Genomic DNA, 27,881 nt, shown 5'->3' with positions numbered 1-27,881 from the left:
AGTTAGAAAATGTTCTTAAATAAGATTTGTGTATGATTTTTCTTTCTTCTGACTTACTGCTAATTAGGAATATATTTAGAATCATGTAATACTGATTGGCTGGGTTTTTTTCTTTTGATTCTTTGGAGCTATATTTGTTGGATATTATATGGAATTCCATCATCATCTCCCCTTTTGGAACCTGAATCATAGATTTGTATTATTTTTTCCTTTCTCCTAGAACAAACAGGATTGTTGTCTTCACATATGGATTACATCATCAGATGGAGTTCAGCACAAAAACTTTGACTGGCACACTGAGCATGCCCAGCATGCCACTATCCACACGTCCATGTGGGGTCCCTCTTCATTCTCTTCTTTTCTGCGGAGCTATTGTCTCGCGGATGTAGAGCTTGCGCTGTTTTTCTTGGAAAACTGTCACGTTCGAGTTTGTCAGATTTTTTCCTGTGTCGGGTCCCTCGTCTTCTTCCTGGCCTTAGTTAGAGGGTGTTGCAGTGAGTTTTATATTCTTTGTGGTCGATCTACGACTGTGCTGTCTCCCGTGGCCGCCAACCATTGACCGCTCGCCGGTTGTTTTTTGATATGGTGGCATCGCCGGTGCCCTCGGACGATGTCCATAACAGACCCCCCAGACCTAATCATGCAGGATCAGGGTAGACTGCACCATCCCAACCTCCAGGCCTTGTCCCTAATGGCTTGGATGTTGAGAGGGTGATTTTGCAGCCCCTGGACCTCTCAGATGATATGTCTCTGGTCCTGGTGGTGTACAGGAAGCCTTCCACTAGGAAGTCTTATGGCCTGAAGTAGAGGAGGTTCTCCCTTTGCTGTGAGCGCCACAGCTTAGATCCATTCTCTTGCTCTACACTGAAGCTACTTGATTACCGCCTACACTTCTCGGAGGCTGGCCTACAGACCAACTCCATCAGGGTACATCTTAGTGCTATTGGGGCTTACCACCAAGGGGTGGATGGTTTGCCCAACTCAATACAACCGCTAAGAAACCCTGCTGTGTCCTGTGACCTCATTGTGGTCTTGGCCCAGTTTATGAAAGCGCCTTTTGAGCCTTTGCACTCCTGTGACCTGAAGTACCTGACCTGGAAGGTCATTTTCTTGGTGGCGGTCACATCGGCATGCAGGGTCAGCGAAAGTCAGGCCTTAGTGTCATATCACCTTACACAAAGTTCTTTCACAATTGGGTGGTTCTGCATATGCACCTAAGTTCCTGCCTAAGGTGGTAACAGATTTCATCTGAACCAGTCAATCGTCTTGCCCACTTTTTTTCCCAAGCCTCATTTGAACCACGGCGAACGGGCTCTGCACAGTTTGGACTACAAGAGAGCCTTGGCCTTCTACCTGGATCGAACAGCAGGCCACAGGCAGTCCACACAACTCTTCATTCCTTTGACAGGAACAGATTGGGGGTTGCTGTTGCTAAGAAGACTGTCCAACTGGCTGGCAGATTGCATTCCTTTCTATGCGCAGGCGGGACTGCAGCTTGAGGACCATGTCAAGTCTCACTCTGTCAGAGCCATGGCAGCTTCGTTGGCCCACTTGTGAGCAGTTCCAATTTATGAAATCTGCAAGGTGGCAACGGGGAGTTCCCTTCACACCTTCGCCTCCCACTACTGTCTGGAAAAGGATGGCCGACGTGACAGCAACTTCGGTCAGTCTGTCCTCAGGAATCTCTTTCAGTAGTGAAACCCACCTCTTCCTGCCTGAGGCCCTTTTTTCAGATTCATGCTGTTTCCCGCTGTTACCAACCGCACCTCTGTTGTTGTGCCTGTTGGCACCTGGTTAGGTGGCAGTTGGTCCTTTGGTTCAGGAACAGCCTGTAGCTAGGGATTTACCAATACATGAGGACTACCATCCTGCTTGTCCTAGGAGAAAGCAGAGTTGCTTACCTGTAACAGGTATTCTCTTAGGACAGCAGGATGTTAGTTCTCAGGAAACCCGCCTGCCACCCCGTGGAGTTGGGTTTCTCCTCTGTTTGTTTTATTTTTTCGTAATTCTATGTTACGAGACTGAAGAGGGACCCCCGCGTGGATAGTGGCATGCTGGGCATGCTCAGTGTGCCAATCAAAGTTTCTAGAAACTGATGATGTCACCCATATGTGAGGGTTTAACTTCCTGCTGTCCTAGGAGAACACCTGTTACAGGTAAGCAACTCTGCTTTTTTTTTCCTGTTAAGGTTGACTTAGAATACTTATGATTTTTTTTTTATGGTGATGTAAAATTTTGAAATTACTATAAATAAAAAAAAAAAAGTAGCACATTAAAATATATCAGTTGCAAACATACAAAACATTAAAATAATTCACTTATAAAAACGCAGACATCATAGCATAAACACACAAAATCATACTAAAAGACAAATGACAAAACCCCCTAATCCTCTTGAACTGAGCCCAATTAAATAACTGCTAATTCACAGAACTAAAAACTTGATTAAGAAACCACCATTTAATGGATTTTCTAAACTTTAAGAAATTTGACGACTTGCGATATTCAGGAAGAATCACTTTCCATAACAGAGGACCTTTATATTCAAAAGCTACCTGTTGCATACATTCCAACCTCCTCTCAACTTGACCTAGCAATTTTTAACAGATCCAGAATCGATGTTCCTAACATACAGCTCGATCCAGTAAAGTCCGTGGGAGAGCGGACTAACGCCCGCTCTCCCGGCGCGCGCACCGGCCCCTCCAGTATTTAAATTAGGCGACGCGGTGCAAACGAGGAAAAAGAGGCGCTAGGGACACTAGCGCGTCCCTAGCGCCTCCTTTTGGCCTGGAGCGGCGGCTGTCAGCAGGTTTGACAGCCGACGCTCAATTTTGCTGGCGTCGGTTCTCGAGCCCGCTGACAGCCACGGGCTCGGAAACCGGACGCCGGCAAAATTGAGCGTCCGGTTTTCGGCCCGACAGCCGCGGGCCGAATTCAAATTTATTTTTTTTTTTACTTTTTTTTTACTTTTGGGGACCTCCAACTTAATATCGCTATGATATTAAGTCGGAGGGTGCACAGAAAAGCAGTTTTTACTGCTTTTCTGTGCACTTCCCTGGCGCCGGAAGAAATTAGCGCCGACCTTTGGTGCAGTTTTAGTAGGATTACTTTTCTGATGATCCAAAGAGCTTCTGATTTTAAAGGATTAATTTTTAATTTATGGACAGATAGCCAAAAGGAAGTGTGATCCAAACATTTGTTAAAATTCTATAAATCGTCTAGTTGTATTGGATCTATAAACACAATTGCTTGTAAATGATCTGCATACAGATAACAGCTAAATATAAAACTTTGAATGAAAAAGAGAAATTTGAGGAATGGGAAACATTGAAAATGAGTACTTTGAGATCTGTGCACTTTCTCATATATCACAAGCACTTTTCAGGACAGAATACAAGGGGTATAAAATTTTGCTTGAAATCCGATGTGAAAATAGGCCATGGTACCAGTCGTGTAAAGTCATTTGGGTTGGTTGATACCTTCTACACTACAGTATGTTGTTTATGTAGGGCCTGCATAGTGAGGATTTTGCACCATAAAATGCCAAACCTGCCAATCTGATTGGCTAATTAGCTTTTTGTTATATATCAAAGATCTGCAGCCTTGGCAAGGTGGCATGATTAATAGATTATTACAATGTATTCAAGTAGTCTGATTTTGTTTTGTGTTTTTTCTCTTCTCAGTGAAAATTGTGATCCGGGGGGATAGGAATACAGGAAAAACCACCTTATGGCACAGACTACAAGGGAAGAAATTTGTGGAGGAGTATATTCCTACTCAGGAGATTCAAGTCACTAGTATACACTGGAATTATAAAAGTAAGTGTGGGGAGCAAGGAGAGGAGACTGCTTTCATACTTATTCAGGAGAGAAATGAAATGTGTACCTAGGAGTTATATCTTGTGTCCACTGCAAAAAGAAAAGCTGAATGCAGGTATATGCCTATCTAGCTCAAGAAGACAACTCTTTTATAGGAAGCATTTCACAGAACCATAAACTGATTACAACTTTAGGTGGCAAAATCTGGCACTCACCTTGCATGTGAAACTTAGAACATAAGAGGTGACTTCTTGGTTACACTAAGGTCTATCGAGTCCGGCAATCCTGTCTCTGACAGTGACCAGCCTAGATCACAAAAGCCCAGCAGATCCCATAAAGTAGATCTAATTTTATGTTCCTCATTCCCATGGATAACAGTGGTTTTCTTTAGTCTACTTGGCTAATGTTTTATGGACCTTTCGTCCAGGAACTTGTCCAAACCTCTCTTAAATCCCACTATGCTAGTTGCCTTGACCATGTGCTCTGGCAAAAGTTTCACAACTTGATTGTGCATTGATTGAAAAAGTACTTTTTAAGATTTATTTTTAATCTGCTGGTGGTTAGTTTCAAAGAATGTACTCATATTTTAGTATTATTTGAAAGGGTAAATAACTGCCCTTTATTTATCCATTCCATCCCACGCATGATTTTGTAAACTTCTATCATGTCCCCCCTCAGCCATTTCTTTTCCAAGCTGAAGAGATCTAAACTGTCTTCCTAGGGGAGCCTTTCATGCTCTTTATCATCTTTGCTGCCCTTCCCTGTACCTTTTCTAGTTTTGTTATATATTTTTTAAGATGGGATGACGAGAACATATACTTGTGTACAAGGGTCTCCTGCACAACTTAGATTACAGTTGATCAATAAGTGCAAAAGTCCAGAGAGAGATTAACTGCACTTCTGACAGATGTTCTGTTTCTCCCCAGTCACCAGTGCATTCATAGATCTCTGTAAGACACTCTTAGTTGTTAACTGATGTATTAAAAGCAGGTGTGATCAAACAGGAATTGCCAAAGATAGCCCTTGCCAGATGCAAAACAGTTGTGATAGCCCCTGCCTCCATCACAAGGGGACCCCAAAAAAACCTGGCTTTTAAATAGGGACTTCTTGTTTTCAGTTTTTTATTTTTCCTGGGAATTTCTGTGTTTATTACAACAAGAAGAAAATCCAGATAAAATATATATTTATTTTTCCTTTTGATAAGCAGGCTGAATTATTCATTACATGTGGGTGATATCATCCGGCAACACTGAATGAACTCGTCTCTCCAAGCTAGTAGAGCTGTAAGCTATATTACGCATGTGCGGGAGTTCCCTTGTGAGTTTTCTTTGTCATATTTTTGTCCAAGTACAGCATGGATATGAACTCAGTCTTTCTTATTAATATTTCTGTAAAAATTCTTAAAACTTTTTAAATTTATATTTTTCCTTCAGACACAAGTGGGACTGCAGAGGCAGCACAGCTACAACAGCACTTTTCAGTGCTACCAAAAAAAACAAAACAAAGAAACGTGGTCTTCTCTTCCATTATGTAGTTGAAAGCTCATTTGTTTAGATCTGCGTTTACACTGTCTTGATTGCTTCTGAGTTGCACTCTGATTATTGGGGTCAGGATAAATTATTCTTAGTCTGGTTGTTGCTATTTGTTTAAGTATTATTATTTTGTTTTAATGTCCACTGTAGTATAAAGACTTTTCTTGCTGATTTATCACGTTTAGTGAAAGATTCATTTCATGAATTGCCCAAAGACATTTAAGGTTTTCCCATTGATAAGCAGGCTGAATTAGCCAATGCTGTCTGGGACATCCTCTGGCAGCCCTGGGCAGAGCTGCTCTCCAAGATCATAGAGCTTTGACTCTGTGAACCTGTGTAGGTCTTCCTGCGCCATTTCTGCTCAGTCGTCTTCTGCGCCGCCGGTGCTCTTCTCTCGTCTCCTCAGAAGGAATTTTCACCTAAGTAAATCACCAAAACAGTACTTTTAAGTGCTACCATGGCACTCAAGCCACCGGGATTTAAATATTGCCATTGTGTCAAAGTTATGTAAGAAAATAAGAACAAGAATAATCAAAAAGCAGAACACCTCTCTAATAAGTCAAGAATCACAACAAAAAGAGAGGGAAAAGGATCAAAATCCAATCATTAAAGCGAATTATGGCAAATGACAATATCATAAATAATTGCTTCGGAATTTCAATCTGCAGCCTCTCGCCTCGCAATGGGCCGCAAGCTTAAATCAGCTTACAAAGCAATGTATAACATTCAATCATTTATTGTCATATTGCTCACTATTAATTCCAGTTTTGTAATTTCAAAAATTCTTTTATTGATGCAAAATTAATTAAATCACCCAAAAAGGTTTAAACATGCCCATGAAAAAACCATATACTTCCCACATCTAAACTATCCAAAGTTTATATTAAAATTCCGACATCAAAAATGTTGGAAAAAGGAATACTTAGCCAATTCTTTGCAATGTCCTAAGACAGTCATAGATTACAATTCAGAATACTCCCGACATGATTCATGTTTCGATTGTTGTTACAATCTTCCTCAGGGGATTTTTATCAAATACTTTTTCTTGAAAAGGCCAATATTCTTCAACACCTTAAAAACAAAAGTAGATAAAAATCAAATCTACAAACTCACAGAACCACAGGATATATATGCATGGACCTGGTTCAAATGAAATTCAATAACAGCACAGCATAGGAAAAAATTCACCCGGACGACAAAACTGTCTCACCCAACATGTTCAAATATGGCGCCAACGCGTCTTTGAGGCCATCCTCACCGACTGGCATTTAAATTTCACTTAGTCTTCATACGTCACCGGAAATCCTATCCAAGAAACTTGCCAAAGAAACTACTAATCCCACACTGCAAAGGACTAAAAAAACAGACCAATCAATTTCTTTATTTAAGCCCTTAGGGACTACCGTGTCAAAATAATGTATCCATTTCTGTTCCCTGCGTAAAAGGTAATTATCAAAATCACCTCCTCTATTGCTAGGTATCAATCTTTCGATAACCGCAAAGCGTAAAACTTCAAAAGAATGACCATGTTGTAAACAATGTTGCACCACTGGTGCCTCCACGCGTTGACGCGCGATGGCACTTTTGTGTTCGATCATACGAGTTTTTAAACTGCGTTTGGTTTTGCCAATATAGAGTAAGGGGCATGGACACCATAGCCCATAAATTACACCCTTCGACTGGCAATCCGTGCAAGACTTGAATCTAAACTTGCCATTACCAAACACCGGTAAAGACTCTCCAGAAAACGACTGACTGCAAACGCTACACTTATTACAGGGAAAATGTCCCTTAGAATCCATATTATCAGCTAAATCCCATATTTTTTCATCAGAAAAATCTGAACATACCATAAAGTCTCTTAAATTTTTGCCTCGTTTAAAGGCAAAACGGGGAAGTTGCTGTAACTCTGTGTGTAAACTAACTACATGCCAATATTTCTTTATAATGTTTTGAACTTTATATATCTGCGGAGAGAATGGAAGTACACAAGTACTTTTGTTAGAAATCGGCTGATTATGAGAAGGCAGAAAGAGAAGGTCACGATTAACCCACCTGGCACGTTTATATGCCTTTCTGATGATTTTTAACGGGTATCCTCTCTGTTGAAAATTGAGGATCAAATACTTCTCATGATTTTAAACACCTCTATCATATCCCCCCCTCAGCCGTCTCTTCTCCAAGCTGAAAAGTCCTAACCTCTTTAGTCTTTCCTCATAGGGGAGCTGTTCCATTCCCCTTATCATTTTGGTCGCCCTTCTCTGTACCTTCTCCATCGCAATTATATCTTTTTTGAGATGCGGCGACTAGAATTGTACACAGTATTCAAGGTACAGTCTCACCATGGAGCGATACAGAGGCATTATGACATTTTCCGTTTTATTCACCATTCCCTTTCTAATAATTCCCAACATTCTGTTAGCTTTTTTGACTGCGCAGCACACTGAACCGACGATTTCAATGTGTTATCCACTATGACGCCTAGATCTCTTTCTTGGGTAGTAGTACCTAATATAGAACCTAACATTGTGTAACTATAGCATGGCTTATTTTTCCCTATATGCATCACTTATCACAGATGGGCATAACTACTGTTTCATCTGCCCGGGCCCTGACCAGTCCACCTGCAGGGCCTGTGGTCGGATGTTGCCCAAGGCCCAAAGACAGAGGACTCAGAAGATTGCAAGACTAAGAGGCGGGGACAAACTCGTATGCTCAGGCGTCTGAATGGCTCTCTTCGCACTCATCCCCAGTATCGAAGACGCATTGAGCTGAACAGGCAAGGCCTTCCTGGGCCCACCTAGCGGAAAAACAGAGCAGAGCCAAGTGGGTCATGCTCCCACAGTGCTCGACCTCCCCCCACCCCCAAGGAAACAGGCGTCGAGGAATGCGTTCGTTAGACCTGTGACCAAAAAAGCGTTGACAGCCGTTGGCAGCATTGAAACCCACGGACTAATGCAGGTGTCGAAGCAAGGCAAGCACAATGCTTGATGCAGGAGCGACCCAGCACTTGCAGCAAAGAGGGAAGTATCTCACGCAGGGACACATCACAGAGCCACAATGCACCAAAGTGTAGCTCACAAGCGCCGCTTACATCGAAGCAGATGCCTCCCAAGTGGAAGATGATGCAAGCCACGCAATGAAGCGTCTATCCACGACGCAGATGAGCTGTGCATCAAACCCAATGCATGAAGAGACGGTGGTGAAGCACAAACCTTACCAGAAGCAGGCTTCTCACAAGGAGAAACCGAAGAAAGAACCTCAAGTGGTGTTGTAATCGGAAGAGCTCTTGGAGCTAGGTTTCTCATATGTGGAGCCACTCTAAGATGACAATTTCTCAGTGAGATCCTCTGGCTCATCCCAAAGAGAATATTGGATATGTCTTCTGTGTCAAAGAGGAAGATGCACTTGCCTTAATTACAGGAGTGACAGACATTTACACAGGGATAAGAATCCAAACGAATGTGGTAGGGGACCTGATTCTACCATCCTCTTAGCTGCAGTGCATTTTCCAATCAGAAGGGCTAAGTCCACCCTGGATAAAGGACAGGACAGAATCACACCTACCGCCCAGAAGAAGAGGCACCAGGTTCCTAGTGTGGGAGGACTAGCTTCCTAAGCAATGTCTCAAATCTCTGCAATTCTGAGCAATTTTTTCACGTCCTTGGAGAGTGGCTAGCAAGGGCATCATCCACCCAGCCCCTTGACTGAAGAATTCTCCCCTGCAAGGGAGTCCCTGTTCCCTTCCCCCCCCCCCCCCCCATGGGGGGATTATAGCCCACAGGATTAGATGGTGGACCTCCATCCACAGTTCTCCCAGCAACCAGACTCTGAGCTCAGAGACTCCCCTCCAACGTTACCGGGTCCTCCACAGGAATCCCGTCGGACCTGCCGGAGGAACCACCAGAACAGTTTTCACCCCTAGAGGACCTATCCTACTCTTAAGTTTATTGAGAAGGTGGGGACAATTTTGAAGATCGAAACCAAAAAGATGTCAGACCCAAGATCGGAAGTCTTGGGGATTTTAAAGATCTTTGAAGTTCCAGCTGACCCTACAGCCTTGCCCTCCCATGCAGTCCTGGACGTGGTAATCGACAAGACCTGAGAATCCCCCTTCTGAGGACTAGCAATGTCCAGGAAAATGGACCTTAAGTTCTGGATGAGGAAGACCCCATACTATGGAACCGTGCAACTGCCACATGATTCTGTAGCTGTAGAATCAGCCATGAAGAAGTCTAAAAAAAAAATCTAGGCTACACTCAAACTTTCCAACTGGTAGGGACAACCGTTGCTTGGATGAGTTTGGATGGAAAGCCTTTAAGCAGCAATGTTGAATGCCAATATTCAACAACATTAATTCTAGATCACTCAATATTTCTATAAGTGTCTACAGTCCCTCAAACTGCACTTCATGGCTGACACATCAGATAACTCATTGCCTCAGATCTTCACTGATCGGAGGAAAGATTGCACCACCTCCTTCGCATGGTTTATGAGGTGTTTGAAACATTGGCCTGCACATCAGCGGTGGCCTTTGCGGCCCGGAGAATTGCCTGGCTGAGGGCCAGTGCCATACATGAAGATGTCCACAAGAAGTTGGCAGATCTGTAGTGTAAGGAAGACAACCTGTTTGGAAACAAGCTGCAGGAGACAGATTCCCAGCTTAAGGAGCAGAACGTGGCAGTCTTGTTCTGTTGGCTGTTGTCCCTAGCTTCCCCCAACTGCCAGAAAATATTACTCAGTCTACAAAAAAATATTACCAAAGGCACCCTTTCAGGAGGACGTACACACCCTACTGTCCACCAGGGTACCAGCAGCCGCAGCAGTCACGGCCCAGGAATAAACCAAGGGCCAACATCAACAGAGGCAACAACAAGGCACTAACTCGAAGCCTCAACAGGGCTTTTGAGAAGGGCCCAACTGTGGCTACCACTATTGGTGGGGGGCAGAATATCCAAGTTTTACGACTCTTGGGAATCAATTACATCGGACTGTTGAGTATTGAGCATTGTCCATGAGGGGTACGTATTGAACTTCAAAAAAACACCCGTCTCTCCTGCAACTGGTTTCTTCACCGTGGGACCGCATGCAAGCGCATCTATTGCAAAAGGAAGTGGACTCACTACTACAACAGGATATCCAGGCGGTGCCTTTGCACCAGTGCAACAAGGGTTTCTATTCCCAATATTTCCTCATTCCAAAAAAATCGGGGGGTCTTCATACAGTTTTGGATTTGCGGGCTCTCAACAAATTCATTCGCAGGGAGAAGTTCAAGATGACATCCCTCAAGACCATTCTGCCTTTTCTGCAACCCAATGATTGGATGTGCTCGCTGGATCTCAAAGATGCTTACTTCCACATTCCAATTCACCAATCTTCATGGCGCTACCTGTGTTTCCAAGTCCGTGCATGGCATTACCATTACAAGGCTCTTCCCTTTGGGCCATCGTCCGCCCCGAGAATTTTAACAAAATGTTTAGCAGTAGTGGTTGCCCACCTGAGAAGGAAGGAGATTAAACTGTTCCCTTATCTGGATGATTGGCTTCTGGTGACATCAGAGGCAACTACTCTTTAAACACACTTGGACACAATAAATTGCTTGGAAGGGCTAGGCTTCATAATAAACTTAAAGAAATCCAGCCTTTAACCGACATAAACTCTTCAGTTCATAGGAGCCAGTATAAACACCATTGTTGGGAAAACATTCCTGCCGGGGGACAGGGCTCAAATACTTCGCATTCTAGGTACACAACTGAATTTTGCACGCCCCTCTGCATGTCAAATTTTAACCCTTCTGGGTCACATGGTGGCAGCGATATATGTAGTCCTACACACGACTACATATGTGCTGCCTGCAGTGGGGGGCTAAAGGCCCAATGGATCCAATTTACTCAACCATTGTCCAAGACTGTGACACTTATCTAGGCTATGAGAAGGAACATTGCATGGTGGCTGTCCCCGCCAGTCCTTACTATGGGATCCCCATTCCGCAACCCGGCACACCAACTAGTTTTAACCACAGAAGCATTAATGAGGTTGGGGAGCTAATTTAAGGCATGTAAAGATGCAAGGTCTATGAACATCATTTGAGAGAACCCAACAAATAAACCTCCTAGAGTTGAGAGCGATAAGGAAAGCCTTCATATGTTCCGCGACCACCTTCAAGGAAGAAATGTCGTGATCCACACAGACAACCAGGTGGCCATGTTTTACATAAACAAGGAAGGGGAGGGTCAGGTTCCTGGCTCCTAGGCAAGGAAGCGATTTGGATCCTGGAATGGATAGAAGCACATTTCATCTCATTGTAGGTGATCTATCTCCCAGGGATTGTGAACACCGAAGCAGGCAGACTCAACAGGATATTCCAACCATACGAGTGGGCTCTCAACCAGAAGGTAGCGAATGATCTCTTCACAGCAAGGGGCCTCCCATGCAGGGGCCACTTCGCAGTGATACACAACAGGAAAGATCGAACATTCTGCTCGGTCTACCCAAGCCTGGAGCGATTTGCACAAGATGTGTTCCTCATCTCTTGGTTGGAGGGACTCTACTATGCTTACCCATGAATACCACTGATTTTCCAGACCATCCAGAAATGCATTGCGGACATTGCGAACCTGATCCTCCTCGCTCTGGTTTGGCCAAGACAGCCTTAGTGGCGCTTATCTAGTTTGGCTATCCATCACTTCTCCTATCTCAGTGGGAGACAGCGTGGATCTGTTGACACAGGAATGGGGCATGCTGCTACACCCTATGCACTCCTTGCTTCATCTCACCACTTGGAGATTGAAAAGAGAATATTAGACTACCTTCAGTTGTCGACAGGAGTCCAAGACATTTTAGTTTTGGCTAGGAAAGTTTTTCCACAAGGAGACACTATCGAGGCAAGTGGCAGCATTACATGGCTTGGTGTATTGACAAGGGAATAGACCCATTTTCCTGCTCCAATCAAGATCTACTGGAATACCTTCATAGACTCTACCAATCAGGGTTGGCGACAGCATCCATCCTGGTCTATGTGAGCGCTATAGTGGCATATTCTCACCCATGCAATGACCTTCCCGTGTTGAACCATCCTCTGATGTCACACTTGATGAAGGGAATCTTGAAACTTAGGACAACTGTAACAAAACCTCCAGTTCCTTGGGACATAAATCTGGTTTTGGAGCAGCTCATGCTCCCACCCTTTGAACCCATGGACACTGCACATATGAAATATTTCACTTGGAAAGTAGTGATCCTGGTGGCACTGACTTCAGCAAGATGAGTTAGTGAGCTACAGGCCCTAGTTCACTACCCTCCATATTTGCAGTTCCACCGGGATAAGGTTGCCTTGAGAACTCATCCCTCCTACTTACCAAGGTAATCTCAGCTTCCATTTGAATCAAACTATCATGCTACCTAAGTTTTTTCCAAAGCCACATAAAAATAACAGGGAGAGACTCCTCCACCTTAGACTGCAAAAGGGTGCCTACTCACTACAAGTGAAGGATGCAGTCAGAAGGTAGAACTTCGCAGCTTTTAGTGTCCTTCAACCCAATTACACCAAGGCTTCCAGTTGCAGAGAGGACTCTTATCAAACTGGATATCCCAGTGCATTCACTTTTGTTACTCAAGACGCTTGACACAACTTTCAGACCCAGTCAAGGTGCATCAAGTAAGAGCAGTAGCAACTTTCATTGCACATCTCTATGAGGTACCATTGCTGGATATTTGCAAAGCAGCCACATGGTCATTTCTGCAGACTTTCACATCACATTACTGTCTGGACCAGCAGGCATCTTTGGACGCAGCTCTGGGTTCAGCAGTATTGAAGCACGTGACAAGGAAATGAGGCTGTCCACGAGCATGGCGGGTTGTACACACAAGGAAAACTACTTCCTTGAGGGTAGATGCCCACTTCTACGTCTGCATACTACAGTGTGTGGAAGTCAACCCTGAGCTGGGGATTCCCAGACAGCATGGCTAATTCAGCCTGCTTATCGATGGGGATAAAAGCAAGTTTACTTACCGAAAATGGTGTTTTTCCATAGATAGCAGGATGAATTAGCCATGTTAACCCACCCACCTCCGTTGACAGCCTCTCCACTCCTGCTGTGCTGGATAAGCTATGTTACAGACTGAGGAGAAATGGCGATAGTGCAGGAAGACCCACGGAGACGCACAGACTCAAAGCTCTGTGATCTTGGATAGAAGCTCCGCCCAGGGCCGCCGGAGGATATCCCAGACAGCATGGCTAATTCATTCTGCTATTTACGGAAAACACCGTTTATGATAAGCAAACTTGCTTTTATGTTGAAAACCTATATTTTGGCATATGATTAAGCTGTGAACTACAGATGAATCTTTTTAATTTTGTATTTATTTTTAATTTCTGTTACTTTTGCCAGGTTCAAATTATTTATTCATCTACCATATTTTCCGGTGTATGTCACACCCATTTATAAACAGCTATTTTTATGAAAAAGTTAGTACATAAGTCGTGCCTTTATATAAAACACACCTGCATGCCTTGCAGGTCTCCAGTGAAAGAGAGGGAGAAGTGATTTATTTAAAAAAAAAAAAAACCCAAACAAAACCACACATAAGTCGCGCTGCTGGTATAAGATGCACTGATAGAAATTTGGGGAAAAAAACCTGCAACTTATACAAGGGAAAATATATTTTTAAAAAACTTGATATCTGCACCAACAGTGTTCAGGGTGGGTTACAATAAAAAACATTCAAAATAAAAGAAAAAACATATTCTTAAAAGAAAAACAAACAAGAGACGTCAAAACAAGCTAAACACTATAAATTGCACAATATAAAATCAGTTGTGCTGGACTGGGCAAAAAAAGCATAAGCTTATTGGCTTTGAAGGATGTTACACATTGTATGTTTTTTTTTTTGTTCATCTCTAGGGCTTTGGCATGGGCAGTATATAAATATAAATAAAAACATTTTCATACTACACAGTAAATTTGTAATGCAATTGTTTTATACATTTCCAACTTATTTGTTTTGGAAAACCAAGAATTGAATCTGCCAAACGTTTACTTATGGAAATCAAATATAAATCACAGGAGCAGACTTGACTCATATGAATATGGCAGACTGTTAAATTGTACCCATAAATATTTGTTGTAGAATGTTGAAAGACATATGCAAACTCCTTTATTTTATGTTTCCTGGTTAAGAACATAACATAAGATGTGCTATATTGGGACACACTAAATGTTCATCATCCAGTCAGGTTTTTAGGATTGCCACACTGAATGTGCATGAAATCTGCATATACTGCTGCCATTGTATACAATAGACTTCATGCCTATTTATTGTGGAACCTCTAAAAACCTGACTGAATTGCATCTCTTGAGGATAAAGTTTGAAGACCTCTGCTCTCACGTACATGATTAATCAGGGAATGCTCACACACACAACTTACTGCATACAACTTACACATGTGTATGCAGACTGACAGGCTGGGGAGGGATGACTTGCTCCAGATGGGGAGGGTGAGAGAGAAGTTGCATTCCACGAAGGGGTTGGAATTGCTCTGCTGTGTGTGTATGCGTGCCTATAAGATGAAGCCTGGGGAGAGAGGGAGATGGGAGGAGGGGCATCAGTTACTCAAGGGATATGTGTGCACGTATTGCTTGAGATGAGGAATTTTTCTGGAATAACTGGGACGTTGTAGTACTCGCCCTTGGCAAAATGAGGGGGCAAAATAAATGCTGCTAGTAGGGCGGTGTATGGCTGAGAGGAGACCAGAGGGATGCCTGGAAAGAAGAGCCAGGGAAGACAACCATCCAGGATGCACCATGCCAGGCCTAGGGTGATACCACCAATGTGCCTCATCTGGACAAAAGTAAGGCAGTGGCAGAAAGAGGAGGAGAGAGAGGGCTGAAAAGGGTGGATGGGCAAGAGAGGTGAGAGCTGGTAGCAGGGGGAAATGGCTGGTGTCAGGTGAGAAAGGGGGCTGAGGGAAAAGAACAAGGGTGAGAGTAGAGAGCAAGAGGCAGTGGGAATAGGAGGAGATAGAAGAGGATGGGGAGAGAGAGGGAGGCTGGGGGAGAAGAAAAGGCCCCTCCACCCAACAGCTTTTTCCTCCTTCAGCAAAATCATCTTCTCCCTTCAGCCCCTCCCCACCACCATTGCACTTGCCCCATTCCTCTACTGTCCTCCCTATTTAGTCCGCCATTCTCTCTGGCTTCTGTCTCTTTTCCCTCTTCAGTCTACCTTCTACTGTCCCCAGTTTTATCTTCACCTCATTCGCTCTCCAGTCCTCTTGCTTTTTCTAATGCCCCTACCCCCCCTCCTCATTGCTCCTACTTCGCTCCCCCAGACACCACCTCTCTTAGAACTCCCATCCATTTTCCATGCCTGTGGTCCCAGTCCTGATGGGTGCAAGTCCGGCTTGGATTGAAGACAGTGGTGCTGAGGTGGACAACAGCAGACCTCATGTGATGATGGCAGGCAGCAGGGTCCTGCCGAGTTCCACACGCAGCACAGCAAAACTAAGGCAGCAGTTCCCGTGCTGCACAGTGTACACTCGGGGACATAACACAGCTGCCATGGCAAGAATCAGGGAAGGATGAGACTTACCAGCAGCAGCAACAGCAAAAAGGGTAAAAGCGTAAACTTTTTTTTTTTTGACTTGCAGCAGAAATTACATCTTGATGTAACTTCTGTTGTAAGAAGTTGAAGGCAGGGGGAAGATCAAAGCTCACCTTGTCAATCATTCACTGGCAGCAGCTCTCTATTGGAGAAGGTTGGACCATGGCTCCAGTGGACCACCCCTTTCCGATGCTCATGCTCTATAAGCTGTGAGCTGAACATGTGCAGAAGCCTTTTTTGTTTCCTGCATATGTCCAGCCAGGTGATTGGTGCAGCAGCCAGAAGGAAAGTGTAATCTGATTGGTCCCTAGCCTGGCCACCATTTTCTAACTCTGCTGCCTGCCTCGACCGGATTTTACAGTGTCAGGACAGTGTAACCGGACACGGTACAACTTAGAGGAAAACCAGATTTTCTGGTCCAAAACTGGGCAGTTGGTCACCCTATCCTCAGGGGAGGAAGTTCCCCAGCAGTGGAGGTGGCCTTGGGGTCCTGGCCACCATGGCCAGCAGAGTCAGTTCCCATACCACTGGCCGGGGACCGAGCACCTCTGGTCCCGTCCCCTGTCTGACAGTGCGGGTTAGAGCCCTTAAGACCCCTGGGGGGATGCCTCTTCAGATGTTTCAGACTCTGACACATCATAGGGGCCTCCCCTTTGAACCATCTCCTCCTGACAACAAGGTGCTGGATATTCTCCAGTATGAGGAGCCCCCTAAGGATATCGTGGCAGTCCCAGTGCATGACATCCTTTTGGAGTTACTGAGGATGCAGGAACACTCGCTCTCAGTGCCTCCCATTAATAAGAAGGCAACCGCGAACTATCTCGTCCTGAAGGCTTTCAGATTCAACAAGCGTTAGCTGCCACACCAGTCAGTGGTGGTCAAATCTGCTCTCAAGAAGGCCAAGTTCACTCGGACCCATTCTTTGGCGCCCCTGGGGAAGGATCAGAGGTCCATGGAAGCTCTTAGGAGAATGGTGTTTCTAGGTGCTATGCTTATCACCTGCATAGTGGTCTACCAGCTTTACAAGGATCAGTATATGTGGGACATCCTGAAGCAGATGCAGGAGGTGGCTGAGCAGCTGCCTCAACAGCAGCAGGACACACTCCAGTTGCTGGTGCACAAGGATCTGGAGTGCGGGAAACATGGGACCAAGTTGACCTATGATGTTTTTGAGACGGCATCAAGAGTCTCTGCAGCAGGGATCGGTGCCTGTAGACTAACCTGGTTGTTGGCATGGGATCTCTATCAGGAGGTGCAGGAGCAATTCACTGATGTGCAGTGCACAGGAAAGAATCTCTTTGGGGATATGGTGAAGGATGTGGTGGCCCAAATTCGGGACTATTGTGCGACACTCCAGCATCTCTCTGTTGGCACTCAGGACACATCCTCCTCATCCAAGAGGTCTTCGAGATCTGGCCATGGAAGTCTATCTTCCACCCAAGGAGATAGTACCCTCTGCCACCTTGGCCCCGTCAGCAGCAACAGATCTCTCTCATAGCCGTCCCAGGCAGCAGAAGGCCCCAAAGCCCCAGCCAGCACCTCATTCAACTCCGGGGAGTTTTGACTGGATCACAAGGAGCATGCCCAAGTCTGCCGTACTTATGGTGAGGGATCTTCCGGTCGGGGGCAGGCTGTGTAACCTCGGACCAATGGATCCTTACCATTGGCCAAACAGGATACGAATTAAACCTTTTGAGGTCCCGTCATATTGCCCCCCGAATCCTTTTTGGGGACTGGTAGCACATCAGGAAGTGCTTTTAGTGGAGCTGCCTTCCCTCTTAATGGCCAGAGCGGTCAAACCTGTTCCACCAACACAAAGATGGCTGGGACTCTACTTCTGGTACTTCCTGATTCCAAAGAAAACAGGAGGACTCTGTCCCATCCTAGATCTAATGGCCTTGAACAAATTTCTAAAAAGAGAAAAGTTCAAGATGTTTTCCCTGGGCACCTTAATCCTCTTCTTGGAAAAAGGGGACTGGCTGTGCTCCCTTGTTATTAAAGACACATGTTCTCACATTAAGATCTTCCCTGGCCAATAGAAATATCTTTGTTTCATGGTAGGGAAACAGCAATTCCAGTACTGTGTTCTGCTGTTTGGGCTAGCGTCATCCCCACGTGTCTTCACAAAAATGATTAGTCGTGGTGACAGTGCACCTTCGCAGACTGAGAGACCATGTTTTCCCATCTGGACAATTGACTGGTCAGGAGCACTGCTCAGACAGGGGCCAAAGAGTCCATGCGCTCGGCCATCTGGGTGCTGCAGTAACTAGAGTTCGTTATCAAATACCCCAAGTCTCATTTCAATCCATCACCGCAATTGGACTTTATTGGAGCTCTGCTAGACAAGGCCTTTCTGCCCCGGCAACGGGCCATCAAGTTGATAACCATCGCAGTAAAGATTCAAGCAAGCCAGCAGGTTTCAGAGTGGCATATGGTGAGGCTGCTGGGCCACATGGCCGCAACAGTACATGTTATTCCCTTGGCACGTTTACATGTGAGAGAGCCCAATCGATCCTAAGGTCCCAGTGGTGACAAGCTATTCAGGATGTACTGGACTACATCCGAGTCACTCTTCCCCTCTGGGACTCTTTCTCCTGGTGGCAGGACAATTCCATACTGGAGTCTTCGGGTCCAAATTGTGCTAACGATGGATGTGTCCACTCTGGACTGAGGGTCTCATGTTGATACGCTCAGCACCCAGGGTCTGTGGTCTGCCCATGAGCAAGTGAGTCAAATCAGTTTCCTGGAATCTCCGAGCTATCATTTACATGCTGTAGGCTTTCAGAGATTGGCTATCCAACAGAATTGTGTGGATACAGACCGATAACAAAGTGGCAATGTGGTATATGTGGTATATGTTATGACGCCACAGTCGATGCCCTCCACTCAGTCTAAAATTCTAAGTTACTCTGTTTCCCTGGTATAATGTTGTAATATTATAATGTTATAATGTAACAATAATAAGACATCTTAGACATCTTAGTCATATTATTCTCGTGTTCTCACTAAGATGTTTCCTCTAAGATGTTACGTCCCCACCGTGGATGTCCTCCACTCAGTCCAAAATCCTCCAATCAAGTTACCCTGTTCCCTGTCATAATGTTGTAATGTTATAATGTATCAATAATAAGACATCTTAGTCATATTATTCACAAGTTATAATGTAAACCGATGTGATATACCCCAATGAATGTTGGTATATAAAAACAAATAAATAAATATCAACAAGCAGAGAGGTATGGAGTCGTACGGAGTCGTATTTCCTGTGTCAGGAAGCAGTCCAGATATGGTCATGGGCCCTCTCTCATAGGATGGTGGTCAGGGCCATGTACCTGGCCAGAAGAATGGAGAATGTGATTACGGATGGACTGAATCACTCCTTTAGACACCATGAATGGTCTCTGAATTAAGGGGTTACGAATTGGTTCTTTCGCCTTTGAGGAAGCCCAAAGGTGGATCTATTGGTAGCACCTTGGAACAGGAAATTTCCTCAGTTCTGCCCTCTGTACAGGGCACATAGCAGACAAGCCTCAGATGCCTGCGCGCTCCATTGGGGCGAGGATCTCCTGTACACATATCCTCCAGCCTCCACTGGTGGCGAAGACTTTGTTGAAGCTTTGTGAGGACAAAGGGACCATGATTTTCACAGTCCCTCATTGGCTGAGATAGGTTTGATTTCCACTCCTCCAGGAGATGACCATCCGGAAACTGATCAGACTGGGGTCTTCTCCAGATCTCATCACCCAGGATCGGGGGATGTTGCACCATTCCAGTCTTCAGGCCCTGTTACTCACAGCCTGAATGTTGAGAGGCTGATCCTGCAGCCACTCAATTTCTCAGAAGGTGTTTCTTGGCTCCTTGTAGCTTCTAGAAAGCCTTCTACTAGAAGATCCTATGGACTCAAGTGGAGGAGGTTTTCTGTGTGATGTGAGCAAAAGGCCCTAGATTATCTTTTCATCTCATCACAAAAACTGCTTGACTACCTTCTACACCTTTCAGAAGCTGGTGTCAAGACCAACTCTGTTAGGGTTCATCTGAGTGTGATCACCATGGTGTAGATGGTAAACCCATCTCTGTACAGCCTATTAAGGGTGTTTCTGCCTAAGGTGGTGTCAGACTTCCATCTTAACCAGTCCATTGTCCTGCCAACATTCTTTCCCAGGCCTCATTCACACCAAGGTGAACAAGCCCTGCACAGTTTGGACTACAAGAGAGCCTTGGCCTTCTATCTGGAACAGATTGGCCAGCAGACTATATTTCCTTCTGCTATGCCCAGGCGGGATTGCATCTTAGGGTCTATCTCAAGGCTCACTCTGTTTGAGCTATAGCAGCGCCAGTTGCCCATTTGTGAGCAGTCTATGGAGATCTGCAGAGCTGTGACATAGAGTTCCATCCACTTATTCACATTACATTACTCTCTGGACAGGGATGGCCGACGTGACAGCAAGTTTGGCAAGTCTGTCCTTAGGAACCTGTTTGAGGTGTAGTATTCAACTGTTCCCACCTGGGGCCCGTTCTTTCTGTTTAGGCTGCCCCACTCCTATTACCAATAAAACTTGTTGTGCCCTTTGGCACTTTTTTTGTTAGGGGGGGAGGGGGCCGCCTGTAGCTATGAATTCACCCATGTGTGAGGACTGCCATCCTGCTTGTCCTCAGAGAAAGCAGATTAGCTTACCTGTAGAAGGTGTTCTCTGAGGACAGCAGGATGTCAGTCATCACAAAACCTGCCCGCTCCACGGAGTTATGTTTCCACATTGTGGGTAGTAGCAGTAGTATTTTATTTGAAATCTGTTATAAGACTGAGGGGACCCCATGTGAACGCATGGTTAAAATACATGCTTGAGCATACTCAGAGAGGCTTAGTCAAAGTTCTAGAAACTTTGACATAAGTTTTCCAAGCCAGGCTCCATCGGATGATGTCACCCACGTATGAGGACTGACAACCTGCTCTCCTTGGAGATCATATGTTACAAGTAAGGATCTCTGCTTTATCTCCACAGCCTCCACGGGGAGGCTGTTCCATCCATGCACCTGTTCTGTAAAGAAATGTTTCCTTAGATTTATTCCTTAATCTGTCTCTCTTCACCCTCATCTCATGACACCTTGGTTAAAAGACTCTTTTATGTTGAATGAGGCCCCCCCTCCTGTGCATTGATACCTTGGAGTTATTTTATCTTCTCTATCCTCCCTTTCTGCTTTAGATTTTTGTCCCTATTTGGTTTACCACAAACACCTCTGGCCATTTTAGTAGCCACCCTCTAAACTTGATTTCATCTGATTTATATCCTTTTGATGGTGCGATCTCCGGAATTGTCCCCAGTGTTCCTAATGAGGTCTTATCAGGGACTTGTATGGAGCAATGTAATCTTTTTTTTTCTGCTGACTATTCCTCTCTGTATATATCCAAACATCTTTCTTTTTTTTTTTTTTTTTGTTATTGCCTTATTCATCTGTTTGGCCACCTTGAGATTATCGTATGATCACCACAGTACCGCTCTTGTTTCATGCATAGAAAAATTTTACCCCAATTACAGTACCACTGCATTTTATTAGAATTAAATCTTTGCTAGCAGACTCTTGATCAGGGCTTCCCAAACCTGTCCTGGGGACCCCACAACCTGTCAGATTTTCAGAATATCCACAATAAATATACTTGAAATAAATTTGCATATCAGTGTATGCAAATTTATCTCATACATATTCATTGTGAATATCGTGAAAACTTGACTGGCTGTGGGGTCCCCAGGACAGGTTTGGGAAGCCCTGCTCTAGATGATTCCTTAAACTTTGCTAGATCCCTCATGTTTTGTTTTCCATACAATCCTGGGTTTCTACCCTGTTGCAAACCACAAAAAGATAAACCTTTCCCAATGGTCCTTCTGCAATATTGCTTATAAAAAAAAGTTTAAAAGTATTGGTCTGAGGACTGATCCCTGCAGCAGATTAATAAACACCCCTCTCCTTGAAGTGAATTCCATTTACCACTACCCTTAGTTAATTCCCGCTCAGTTTTTAGTCCAGTCAGTCACTTTAGGGTCCATACCAAGGGAGCTCAGTTTATTTATGTCACCTATGTGGAACCATGTCAAATGCCTTACTGAAAACTAAGTACACCACAGCTAGTGCTCTCCCTTGATTAAACTATCTGTCACCCAGTCAAAGAAATTGATCAGATTTGTCAGACAAGTCGTACCACTGCTATAAATCATGCTGCTTTGGCTCTTGTAATCCATTGGACTGCAGAAACTTCACTATCTACTCTATTAATTTATTCACCACAGAGGTCAGACTAACTGGCCTATATTCCCAGGACTGATGGTGTCTCCATCAACTTGGCATTAATGGAAATGTCTTTTAACATAATTTACATGCTGACTACTCCAAATACAGCTGCTTTAAATTAGTCTTTAGAAATAAATCAAGTGTTTCATTGGGTTTGTTTTGCTTTTTTTTTTTTTTTTTTGTTGTAGCTCTGAATATCTGGTTATGATGAATACCTGGTTAACCTTCCATATTCAATTTTTATTCCTGCAGCCACTGATGATATTGTGAAGGTTGAGGTCTGGGATGTAGTTGACAAAGGTAAGTAATTTATTTACATGCTATTGTTTTTTGGTTTTTTTTTAAATAGTAATTTCTAGCTCTTGAAATAAAACTTGCTGTGGTCTGAGCAGTGTGTTTAAATATTTTCATAGCAAGTAGTAAATCTTCCTGATTATTCCCTTAGTCGTCATTACCTCATGCAAACCAGTGTCCTACTGGCTTTTGTTATCAAGGATGACACAAAGGACATTATGCACTGTGCGTCAGCCAAGGGAGGAAGGCAACAGTAGAGCATGCCTCTTACAGACTGCAGGGGAAAGAGAGATGATTTTAGGATAGCTCAGTGAGGTTGAGAGGGCAGGTTCCCTGACTATCACATACCTACACGTTTCTTTACCCATTCCAGAGGAAGTAAGAATTAGAGTCTTACCACAATCCTCTTTTCTTTGTGTATTAACTACTGGAAATCCATGAAAAATCAGATGTGATTTATTAGTAAAACTTTGCCTTATTTTTCAGTTTCTACTTCCAAGACCTAGGGAAGTAATGTCCCCCAACCCTGTGCTTGGTATTTTTTGTTCTGTGGCCAAGGGAGGAGATCCCTACTGTTACTGCGCTGACGTCTTGCTTTCTAGGCCCCAGAAAGGATATCCTTGGCCCTGTGCTCAAGGTACCTCTCCTGAGGGAGGGGATCATCAGATTAGCACTTTCTGTGAATATCTTTCCTCCTGGGACCCATGAAGGAGATTCCTGTATCACTTTGGTGTTTCTACACTGTGGTATAATCACCACTCAGATGTCCAGAATGCTTTCCCTTGCCTTCAGTTCTAACCTAAAAATCCCATTTATTCCATTTTACCTATCTTGGAGCTTAATATCTTGCCAAATTATTTTTCACTTGTCATATGACTTTGTATTTTTTTATACTATGTACTATTACTTTAAAATAAAATTGGGCAGATTGGATGGATTTATGGTCCTAATTTGCCATCATATTCTATGTTTCTGTGTAATATCCTGGTCAAGATGCCATATAAAACCAAAATAATTATAAAAATGACCTTCAATTAGCTGACGCCTGGCAGATATAGAGTAATTCTTACTGCTCTTGGTTTAGTTGCAGTGGCTGATTAAAATAACACGTCTCCTTTCTGAGATGTCTAATTCATTTATTTATCTATTTATCTTGACAGAACGAGCGGACACATTTAAATCTCCTAAAATGTAAAAGCAATATCTCATTTGTTGAACATAGAAAATTTTAGCTAACTTGATTTTACTTGACATACTGAATCATAAATTCCTGGAAAATAATCAAATCTACAAATTTAGATTAACATGTTAAGTTAGAAGGTGACTCAGAATTCTTTTCTGCCTACTTGTAGCTAATTTTACATGCTTAGAAGTAAGGAGAATTGAAATGTTAGGGTTCTTCATTTTTGTTAAAACTGATTTTCACCCATAAATTCCAGGATTTTTCCGAAGGTGACAATTGGTTTAAACTGATTTTCACCCTAATTTTAGGCAGATTAAAGAGCAGCTCCAGAGCATGGATGCAACATTTCAAGGTCTTCAACCACTGCTGGAAGCCAGTGAGAGCCAAAGCATGTGCTGCATTACTACTATTACTACTACTATTACTACTACACATTTCCAGTGACAGATTTAGGATTTTGACACCCCTAGCACTGTTGGTGCTGATGTCCCTTGCCACCCCACTCCCTGACAAGGGACAATAGAGCAGAAGGTATAAGGCACAGGTTTGTTTGCTCTGCTGTGTTTCAGGCTTTCTTCCTCCCCTCATGTCCCTAAATAACAACAGGAGAGGTGGGGGAGGGGCGGGGGGGGGGGGGGACATGATTAGGGAGCAGAGTGGCTTTTCTTTGCTGTCTATCTATTATGGTCTCACCTTCTCTTCCTGTTCCCTGTAGAAACCAGGAGGGGATGGAATGGAATAGGGAATAGACCAGTTTGTCTTTGCTTTGTCTCTTCCAGCCTCATCCATCCCTCCAGTTCTCTACACTGGGGGTGGGGGGGCTGCAGCAGGAAGCAGAAGGCTGTTCTCTCATTAGTGAGGTTCAGCAAAGCTGGGAGACAGCAAATATTATGTGGGCATGCTGCCCTCCCCAGATGTTTGCCACCCTAGACACAGGCCTAGTGTGACTATTGGGAAATCCAGGCCCTAGCATTTCTGTAATGCTGCTTGACGTATTCAGCGCTGTACAAATACAGACATTCTCTGTTCAATAGAGCTTACAATCTAATCAAGACAAACATATAGGTCAGACAATTTTTTAAATTAGGCTGAAGGTGGACCAACAGGCCTCAGAAAGGTGGTTTTTTTTAGATGGGATTTAAGCAAGGTGAGGGAGCATGTTCCACCACCAGCTCAGGAAGTCTATTTCAAGCACATGGTGCACCCAGGTGGAACACATGGAACAGGAATTGGGTGGTAGAGGAGAAGGGCATAGATAGGAGTGACCTGTGTGATGAGTGGAGTGCATGAGGAGGGGGGTATAGAGAGAAATAAGAGGTAGTGAGGAGCTACAGAGTGAAGGCACTTATAGGCGAGTAAGAGGAGATTGAACTATGTGCGGGAACACATAGGGAGCCAATGCAGTGATTTCAGAAGAAGGATTATATGGGTGTAGCATCTTTGGCAAAAGGTAAGTCGTACAGCTGAATTTAGAATAGATTGTAGTGGAGAGCGATAGCTTGCTGATTGAAATAGTCTAGAGATCAACAACACCCAACATCAAGGGAACCCCTTGATATGTGGTCATGTGTGGTCGCTATCTTAAGAACAGCCACTTTGTGACTGCCCTTTTTAATAGCTGCCGTGTTTTATTCTTTTTAATTTTTTATTCAAATACTTTTTTCTTTTTTAATATTGTATTTTTTTATTATTTGTTAAAAAACCTAAATGTGCTCCATTTTCCCCGGCGTTCTGTCCGACCCACTTATCAATTGCTTCTTTCCTTCTTTCTCTAGTACTTATCTGAGAATGCTGATTGTTGCCGCTTTTATGGGTTCGGAACCGCCTGCCCATTTAGCACCTCCTTTCTCTTTGAAAAAATCAACATCTTACGTTTTAAATTCTATACTTTATAAAAAAAACAAACTATATTTAATAAAAAGTCATATCCCACGTTTCAAGTATTTAGTACTTACTGTCTTTGTGTATCTACTTCTTTAAGTAAGCGGCGCCTTCATTCTGTAATCCGGCGTCTCTCTCTATTCCATGTCTTTTAAAGATACCTGGGACCAATCCCTGTTGTCCCCTTCAGACCGAGGGTGCTAGCACCCTAGGGTGCCTAATAATTGCATTAGTGTGAGATGCCGATGGAGCACTGTTATCTGTAGGGTCCGCTTTATTTTGCTTATAAATTATGCTCCCTGTCTCATATCAAATTGTGTTCCCTTTCACCTCCTCTCCGTTTTTAATCTTATTTACAATGTACATCTGCCTATCCTTTTCTGCCCAATCTTTTTATCCCCAATTTGTAATATTTTAATGTTTAAATGTTCTCTTCCTGCTTGTAATACTAATGGACTGTTTCTGCGGACCTGATAGAAATCCGTTATGTATCCTGCGGACCTGATGGTGAACAATCGTCTCTTGCGTTGTCTTAAAATTTTCCTTCATTGGCATTTCTTGCGATTAAATTAATTATCCGCCGCTTCTTTTCCTTCGAGTTGTACTCCCTTTTTGCTATTTTCATATTCCTTCCCGTTTTACCCAATTCTTTGTCCCCGATGTTTCTCTATATTTATGTATAAATTGAAAAGCCCTCTTTATTACTGATTAACTATTTGAGCGGACCTGATAGTGGTTTATTTTTGCCAGTGTCCTTTTCCTTCTGACTGATGGACTTGATGGTACATAGTCATCTCTCTCTTCTCCAGCTTCTTCAATTTCCTGTGCACTCATCTCCCGCATTTGGTTCAATTTGTAAGGACTATCAAGTTTCTGTTGTTATTTTGAATTGATCAAATCGCTTGTTCCGGACGGCCCAACTTGCCATCACTGTTTGTTCTTTTGTTATTCTTTCTTTGAACCTATGTTTGTTAAGAAACAGCTGCGCCCGTCAGTCTTCAACTTCCTACTATGCAGGGATTTTTGGAGCTACTGGTTATTCTAAACACACTCTGCCCTACAAGGGGACCTATATTTTAAGCAATATGGGTCCGTGTGTTACATTTTTAACCTATTGTAATCCATGTACTGACTTTTATAATACTGCTACCTGTTTGTTTCTTTCTTATTTCAGATGTGCAAAAAAGATTTTTGTATTATCCAAAAATAGACCAATTAATTCAAAATAGACCAATTCAAGCCCTTCGGAAAACTGTGTCCCATGTATAAATAAATTGTTGTTCCATCTGCAACAATTTTTGATTCAAATCTCCTCCCCGGGGATGTTCTTTGATCTGAAACACTACTTCCACCAGGAATTTCTGTACTTGGTGTCCTGCTTCTTGCCAGTGTTGAACTAGTGGTACTCCTTCTGTTTGATGCCTAAGGCAACTGAGCTGCTCCTGGATCCTCGTTTTGATTTTGTGTGGTCTTCCCTATGTAGACCTTGTTACAAGGGCACCAAAGTGCATAAACCACATTAGTAGATTCACATGTGAATTGACCTCTGAAGTAGAATGTCCTACGTCCCAGGATTTCCAATTGTGTGCCTGTGTACATATGAACACATACACTGCATCTCGCCCATCGGATTTGTGTATCGGCTCTGTGTGTATCCTCATGTTCTTTTTTCGCCAATAAATTAGAATGTACTACCAGATCCTTTAAATTCTTAGCTCTAGTCAATGCAAACATGGGTTTCTCTTGAAAAACAGGATGTATCCGGAGGAGGGACCAATGTTTTAAAATACTCTTTTTCAACCTTTGCGTGTGTGGTGTAAATGGTAACACACAAACCAATCTTTCATTGGTTTGTGTAGATTTTGGTTGTAAAAGCAAATCTCTATTTGCGCATCTGGCCCTTTTATAAGCCCTTTTGATAACCGTGGCAGGATATCCCAGTTGGAGGAATTTGTTTTTCATGTCCTCTGCTTGGACCTTAAATTCTGTTGTCGTGGAGCATAACCTTCTCAAATGCAGAAATTGGCCTATCGGTAAATTGTCCCTTAGATAATTCGGATGATATGATGAATAATGTAGTAGCATATTCCTGTCCGTAGGTTTTCGAAAAATGAAAAAACTAAACCTTCCTTGACTCAACGTGATTTTAATATCCATGAATGATATTTGTTGCCTGTTGTATTGACTGATGAATTGTAGATGGGGGTTGCAGCTGTTGAGCCATTCCATGAAGTGTATAAACCCATTCTCTTCTCCTTGCCAAATCATAAAAATGTCATCAGTAAACCTCTT

General features: G+C 43.5%; 1 protein-coding gene across 3 annotated transcripts in view; it reads left to right on the top strand.

Moving 5' to 3' along the window:
* Nucleotides 1–27,881, top strand: part of RABL6 (RAB, member RAS oncogene family like 6) — a 257,979-nt gene that overhangs the window by 75,627 nt on the left and 154,471 nt on the right. For all 3 annotated transcript variants that reach the window (XM_029614010.1, XM_029614011.1, XM_029614013.1), the window contains exons 2-3: nucleotides 3,684–3,818; nucleotides 22,484–22,531. In XM_029614010.1, the coding sequence (XP_029469870.1) occupies nucleotides 3,684–3,818; nucleotides 22,484–22,531 (183 nt within the window). The remainder of the gene's footprint in view (nucleotides 1–3,683; nucleotides 3,819–22,483; nucleotides 22,532–27,881) is intronic.

The sequence above is a fragment of the Rhinatrema bivittatum genome, chromosome 8 (genome assembly GCF_901001135.1).
Source record: "Rhinatrema bivittatum chromosome 8, aRhiBiv1.1, whole genome shotgun sequence".
In the NCBI taxonomy this organism is placed as follows: Eukaryota; Metazoa; Chordata; class Amphibia; order Gymnophiona; family Rhinatrematidae; genus Rhinatrema; species Rhinatrema bivittatum.
Note: the sequence above shows the minus strand (reverse complement) of the source record. Positions and strands in the feature narration are given on the sequence as shown.